The following is a 7,857-nucleotide window of genomic DNA, read 5'->3' as shown; positions in this document are numbered from 1 at the left end:
AGACACGTAAGTAGAATCACTGCGGAACTTGGCCCTGCAGGTAGCAACAGGCTACGGCAGCCAAGGCTATAGCTGGCCCTTACCCCTACTTTAATACAAGGAAAAACATACAAGATTTATGACCATCCTGTCCCATTTCCTTGTTTTCCTCAAAATGACATTTTCTGAGTCGCAGGAGGGCTGGGGGAGGGGGACAGGGCCCCGAGATGGAGCACGGCTACTGCAGAAACAGACCTCTGCGAGCCACAGCGCAGGGGAAGCAGCTCCACCAGGCCACTGGTATTTCTGGTATCTCAAGTTACAGGAACAGCTACAATCCAGCTAAGTTCTGATGAGCAAAAAATCAAAATCAGGTCAAACAGAGCATTTGGTGTGAGGCTGGAGCAAGTGTGGGGGTTTGATTGAGAATAAAAGATAACCTGACAAACTTCAGACATGGGAAAAAACCCAAAGAAATTATTTTTTATGACAAAACAGAACTCGCATTAATGCTTAAGAATTTGATACTTTGAAATATTCTAAGCACAGGCAGTTAAGTAACAGAAAAGCTCACTGAAATAAACCCAGTGCAATCCTGTTTGATCCAAGTTCACATACTTTGATGTGACGTCCATCCAGATGCTGCACATGGCCAGGTAGAGGCATGACGAGGTGTCTCCACTCTTCCAGCCACCTGCCTTAGGTGAGAGGCACAACGGCAGGCACAGCACCACAGCCACCTCAGCACATGTGCAGTTTGAAAAATAAACACCAGAAAACCTGGAAGAATGCTGCTCCTGGCAACAGCATCCTGTTGTGTTTCTGCGCTGCCGGCGGTACTTCACAGGTCTTTAAAGAAGGCACAAGAACATGTGTGGATTACAAACAAAACAGTTTATTGATTTTATATATGTTTTCAAGGCACTTTTATGCTGTAGTTTAGAACTCCATTTGGTAAGAAAGGGAATCCTTCATAAAGCCATTTTCACCAAATAAAATACACAACTTTAAGGTTACATAAAACAATCAAAAAATTCCAATCAGATCCTGACCATAAATTATGCTTGTTCCTGGAATCACAAGAAACAAATCAATAAGAATAAAACTTTTTAATGGGGATTTTTTAGATTATTATTTAGGGAACCCAGGATGAGATTAGTCTCAGCAAGTTTTTCCCATCTCAAAGATAGACTCAAGCTAAGCCAGTGAACTCAGCTCATCCGGAGTTGACTCCTGCCACCTACAATAAATACTTATCTAAGAGCAAGAGTCTCTGTCAGAGACTCTTCTGTATTGTCCATGTGGAAAGCTTACATTAACACAACCAGATTTTTTTTTTTTACTCAGGATTCAGGGTAGGATATTAAAACAAAATCCATATGTAGTTATCAGTTACAGTACTACCTCTGCATTTTGTCTAAACCCAGTAATGGCTGATACAATACACTCACACCCATGTAAAAGTCTCATCAAAACATTCCATAATGTGGCAGACATTTTGGCATCGTTGTCTCACCAACAGAGGGAGAAAACTGGATGCTGGCACGCTTCACTGATGAACTAGGTATTTAGGCTGGTCTTACTTAAAAACAAAACCAAAGAAAAACCTCAGTGCTTTAAAAACTGAGCCCAGTATTCACAATACAATTCCATAATGCCCTGCGATGGCTGGCAGCATCACCTCTGTTGGTCAGTTTCTACAACAGTCCCAAAGATTCTCCTTGGAAAGGCAGAAAAGGTTTAGATGCACATCTGCAGCAGGACACCTGAACACCCCAGCCTGGCAGGCTAAGTGCACAGCTTGAATTCAAACCTGCTCATGCTGGCATCAAGGAGCTGGTGTTTATTTCTCTGCCATCACCGCTGCGCAACAAGGTTCCAATACATTTCAGTTTGCACATGTAAGGGTTCATGTCCTTACCCTGTAAGGACCAGCTGAAGATGTGCCTTGCACCTTTTCCACTGACACAGACTACTCTCCGTGAAGTGGGCTCTGAAAAAGGCATTGCTTCAAAACACACCAGTCAGAGCTGAGCACAGCAGTGGCAACACAGATGAGAAAGACTGCTCCTACTGCTCTTGTGTTTAGTTCCCAGAGCACAGCAGTACGTGGAGAATTAGTCTGTCTCTCCTCATGGGTGAATCCAACATTTGAAACACAAAAATGACAGGAAAATGGCTAAACATCAACAATAACAGCAACAAAAACAACAAAACCAGCAACAAAAACAACAAAAAAAATCGTCCACAGCAAAGTATCATGAAATTAATAGCACCAAGGATGTTGAGGGCCATACATCTGTTGTATGGAAGCAAAAACTGCACCACCTATACTCAAACAAAAATATTATTCCAGTGTTAACTGAGTGCAGTGCTGAGGCTGCACCCTGGCACTCAGCACGGTGTTTTCACAAAGATAACTGGGAGCTGTAACAGTACAAAACCACAACAAAGGATGAGAAGTTCAGTGGTAAGAGACTGGTTATCACCACAGAACCATTCCCTTGAAGTCAGTTCTCTAAAGTCAACAAGAATTTTGCTGTTGTCTTCAGTGGAAGACTGAACCTTAACTAGAGAGTGCACAATACTTTGGAAATTCAACTATTGAACTTGGATTTCCAAAAATACAATACTCCCTTTGCAAAGAAATTATTGCACATTTTAGCACCAGAGCAAAATTAGTGTAGGTAGTATGTGTCATACAGTGTGTAAGGCACGTGTTTGGTGTTCTGGGAGATGAAGGGTACATTGTGAAACTTCAGAAGGGGATACACACTTTCCCTGCAGGTCCGTTTCTGTCAGTACCTCCACCACACAGGACAGTTTGCAGCAAGAGGACTTGATCCTGTCATCTGCTTGAACACGCAGAATTTAGCCCTCTGTCAGGCACAGGACTTTGGCATGCACTTTCAGATGTAATCTAAGTCTAAAGACAATTCAGCAGACAGACTGAGAAACACAGTTTTTGCTACGTGGATTAGAGGTATTGCATTTTACCAGTCTGCAGACATTCAAGGCTAGAATTCAGTATCAAAATGAAGAAAAGTAAAACAACCAACATCTCACAGTAAAGAGTATTTTACTAGAATCCTTATATACTGTCACTGCTGCACTATTGTTGCTGACTTGAATTCTAGATTTCCAGTTCAGCAACCCAGATAAATGCCTGTCAAAATAATCACAGCTTGGTGTTTTTAGTACTGGCCTCTAAACAGCCTTCAGGTCAAAATGGCATTATTGAGATTAGCACCTTGGCAATTATTTATAGAAACAGCAGAAAGGTCTTCAAACAGAAGTGGTGGTTCAGGGAAGAATGCAAGACCTTTATAGCAAGCTTGGTTCTTCAAAAAGTAATTATGTATTTTAAATACACAGTCCATGACAGGAAAAAAACCGGTAAATAAAAAATACTGCATACACAGGGTGCACTCAAAACCCATGTGGTCAAATTCTGTACTGAATTAAGTGGGAATTTTGCTGAAGTACCAACTGGAAATCCTATTATATGGTCACTGTCATCAGCAAGATTTTTACTATCACTATGATTTCACAGGTATTTGGAATTCACCTAAAACAGTGCAGAATTCGATTTGTAATAAATAAGTGTATTAAAGAACAAATTGTGTGTTACCTGTGTACACTCCTTCCATACTACATCAGTTTGCATGACCACAACTGCCCAGCTCTATACCCAGTACTGGTTGCGTTTCAAAGTTGGGTTTGTTTTCCGACAATACTGGATCATGTCAGGATCGAGGTTTAACCAGCTGTTTTGCAGAGACCGTTCTACAGCTGGAGAACCCACTGCAGGGAGCAGCTGTTCATGTCTTACTGTACTGAAAGCTGAGGCCGTATTTCTCTCAACCCCCTTCAGCAGAGGAGTCACCGTAACGCTGGGTACAGTCAGGCTCCGTTCCAGACATCTGGAATGATCTGGACTAGTGATGACTGTATCTGTTTGATTTTTGACGAGTGGTTTTGTCTTCTTTTTCTTCTGACACATTAGCAAAATGCACACAGTAGAAACAGCAACAATAAGTACCACGGACACCAAGACCAGGGGGATAATGATGTACCAGGCGTTGCTGCTTTCAGCTGCTTGCTCTCTGGCACTCCTGCCATTAACCTGGGTTATGGCCTTAGTCCCCAGAGATCCACTTGTTCCCATTGCCAGATTTAGCAACGGACCTTCCTCGTGTAGATTTTCCCAGCCATTCCGCTCTGGCCACATGGTTGGCCCAGTCTTCTGTGGAGCTACTGTAGGGTCTTTATTCTGAGAGGTGGCTGGTGCCTCATCCTTTGAGGTGGAGTGAATCCTTGAAGTGGTGGTGCTGGTTACAGGAGGCACTTCCGTTGGAAAACCCTGGACCAGCGGAGGACTGTGTGGTGTCACGGAATACCGGAAGCAGCCTACAGCAGGCTGCACACCATCGGCCCGGAGTACAAAGGTGAACGAGTCATTTAACAGATCAAGGCCTGTCATATTCGTATCTACATCCAGAAACACACCACCACTATCAATGTCAGACTGGGTGAACGTCTGAACATCCTCAAACACTGCGTCACTCACAAAACCCCTCTTTACAATCCTTCCATGAGTCGGAGGCACTACCACTTCAAATCTGGGATTACTATTTGTCAAATTACCGAGCTCAGAAGCATCCAGATCACTGCTGCTGAGCTTATAAACTGCTTGATTTGGAAAATGCATGTCATCTGCAACTTGTACTAAAGGCTTCGCTGTGATGTTCAGCACTTGTCCTGTCAGATTGCCTTCTGCAGTGAAGAGCATGAACTCCAGCACTTCTTTGGACGCACTGAGATTTGTCAGGTGGTAAGAGAGCCTTCCAGAGTACAAATCTGCCTGCTCAAATTTAGTAACCTTCTCATTTCCAATCATCAAGTGCCCATATTTGAGTGGCTGAGTTACTTCATACATGATAGTAGTGCTTTTTCCATTTGTGACAGCTGAAAGCTGGACATTAGTAATAGTGACAGATGTCTGTCCTTGTGGAAGTACAACATTGGTAAGGTTCACCAGGACAAGAGAGATTGGTATGACTTCAAGACTGAATAGTTTGTATAAAGGGCGATGTTTGCCATCAGTCACACTGAAATAAAACACCCCAGAAGATGAACTCCCATCCTGTACAAACCAAATTTTATCACCATCAACATCAGCTTGCGTGAAATCCTTTACAGAGACACTAAGATTGCTTTTCATTGCTAAATAACCATTATTGGGCTTGCTAACAATGGTGTACTTGAGCTCATCTGGACTGTTATCTAGGTCTTCAACTTTCAGACTCTCTGACCCCAGCACTGACACGTCTCCCTGCAGAACTTTCAAGTGCAGCCTTTTAGTCTTCAATTCCGGAGGCTGGTCATTCACTGGAGCAACGGTGATATTAAACATCTCCTCTAAAACTTCACTATGGGGCTTTGTTGCAGACTTGCTCTTTGGGTTCAACCAAACAGCAAAAGTGAAATTGTCAATCAGCGACTCAGAATTATCATGTACATACAGAATTCCAAATTTGTTCAGTATGTATTGGGAAAAGTTGGGTTTTTCTTTGGTAACATTTCGTTCTCCAACAACAATCATGCCATGTTGAGGTAAAGACACAACTTGATACCAGACTTCATACATGGAACGCTGTATCTCAGGTAGCTTAAACAATAGATTTGAAGCATCTAAATTTGTTTTGTTGATTAATACTCTACCTCCTTCCTGGACTATGGCACCTAGGGGAAAGGAAAAAAAGAATCTTAGACATTTACTATTTTAATATTTCACAAATTAGATCTCAACACTGATGATGCTCAGGTAAGTTTCTCCTTCAGGGTATCTTTGATTTCCATATGTTATGGCTAAAAATATATTACCACTATTTTTAAAATACAGTCATATATACGAGACAAGAATTTTTTGTTGCTGTTCTTACTTGTGATTACAGCAAAAGAGAATACCCACTACAGCATGAAGAAGGATCAAACATAGGTAGTAAATCTTGGGTTTAATGATGCAGTGATACAGTTTTCCAAGCTACTATCTACATTACAGTCTGTGACAAAAGTACTCTGATGATTTGTTACTGAAGAGAAAGTAGCCTTTGTGTTTTTCACATTTGCCTATTTGGAATCCTGACAGAGCCAAGCCAATTTAGAGTGCAAACAGTGCAGAGTGTTCACCTGTATTTGCCAGGAGACGACTGTTCCGATCATGCCTGGTAACTCCATATGAAACAACAATACGGAACACCTGCAGGTCCAGAGCTGATGGTGGGGAGGAGACAGAGAACGTAAAGAAATCGTCCACACTCCAGCCAACCGATTCGGTTTGTAGGTGCTCGTATATGATCACACCTTCATCCACCTGTGTAGCATAAAGAAAAGTCATAGGTATAAGAATAACTTTAAACACAGAAGTATAAACAGAGATAAAAATACCTTAACAACAAAAGAGGCCTTTGTACTTCAGTTCATGCACAGCATAGATATAACTTAATTGAGATTATCTTGCATTTCTCTTTCTCTGAAGACAGTCTCTGTGTTGCCAGACAAGCATACCTAAAGGTAGGTGAAATATTACTGGGCATGAATGCTTAAGTAAAGGGCTTATGTGAGGAATAGAGATACAAAACACTACTTCAAACTAGCAATGGTAATGGTGACAGGAGCTCAGGTGGACTGTATCTTTAGAGAATCAGAGTATCCTATGTCTAGGGTTCCTTGCTTTGTAAGGTTACTCACAGGGTACTGCGCAAAATTGCAAATAAAAGACTGAAGGCTTGTAAAGAACTTTGGTAAGTTTCATGGTGAATGGCAGAAGATACCAGACCTTGTAAGAGACTATGGAAACCAGAAGGAGATGCAATGGCCACTTAAATATACTCCTGGTTTACAACCATTTATCTCTTTAGGTCCCAAAGCAAAAGGCAGTGTTTTCAGACTAGGATTCTCAGCAGTTTGAGCTACACCTGAATTTTAACATCAACACCATAATACACTGAAATGACAACAGGCTACCAAATAACCACAAGACTAGAACACTCACTAAATCTCATCTAGTAGATTCAGTGTCTGGTCTGTTTGATAATTCATTCACTGACCTGGAGAGAGGATAGCTATACCTAGCAAGTGCCTGGCAACTTCCCAGGCAACTCTGACCCAGCCTGCATTTGTTAGCTTATAACTGCCAAAGAGATCCCTATTGGAGATGATGCTGGTTCTAAGTTTACTGTTAGTAACACAGCCTACACAGCCTGTGAACACCCTGAAGGAACTTGTTAACACACGTTCCTATCACATATGCGTGAAAGGTGTGGAAAAAAGAGGAAACAAAAAAGTCTCTGCTGCTATCATGGTGAAGCATTTTATCACCAGAGAACCTGAGTGGTGACGACAGAGTGCACTAATCAAGCAACTACTTACTGGAACAGCCCCTACTGAGGTTACTAGGGAAACAGGCCTTTCAGGTCACCTTTTTCACCAATCTCAAAATCATTACATCCCGTTGCATAAAAAATTCAGACTGATGTGATAAAATCCTATATGCACATCTCCAGGTTTATGCTTTCTCTATATTGATTTAATTCTTAATGGCTATTATAAGACAAAGTAAAATCGATGATAAAAGGATATATTGGTTCAGGGTAACTTTACTGCTAGGACTTCCAAGCTGGAGAGAGCAAATTTTTCCAACAATAGCAGGCACAGTATGCATCCTTTAAATTAAACAGCATGTAGTATCAATCTACCTAGGATTATCTTTTTTTAATTGCCAGCCCATGCTAAAATCTGAATTAAGAAGATAATGGAATTGATGAGGACTTCTGCAATTACCTCTGCAGTGACTTTAAATATAATGAAGAAATT

At 41.5% G+C, this 7,857-nt stretch overlaps 1 protein-coding gene across 1 annotated transcript in view; it reads right to left on the bottom strand.

Annotated features, from left to right (window-relative positions):
* Positions 1-3,664: 3,664 nt before the first annotated feature.
* LOC311204106 (chondroitin sulfate proteoglycan 4-like) overlaps positions 3,665-7,857 on the bottom strand; it is a gene marked incomplete at both ends in the record, with an annotated part of 37,914 nt that continues 33,721 nt past the window's right edge. The window contains 2 exons of the mRNA XM_084278979.1: positions 3,665-5,724; positions 6,172-6,355. Coding sequence (XP_084135105.1) covers positions 3,665-5,724; positions 6,172-6,355 — 2,244 coding nt within the window. The remainder of the gene's footprint in view (positions 5,725-6,171; positions 6,356-7,857) is intronic.

Source organism: Gallinula chloropus (genome assembly GCF_964237585.1).
Source record: "Gallinula chloropus genome assembly, chromosome: Z".
NCBI classification, from domain to species: domain Eukaryota; kingdom Metazoa; phylum Chordata; class Aves; order Gruiformes; family Rallidae; genus Gallinula; species Gallinula chloropus.
The sequence above is the reverse complement of the archived record's forward strand: the minus strand, read 5'-3'. Positions and strand labels throughout refer to the sequence as shown.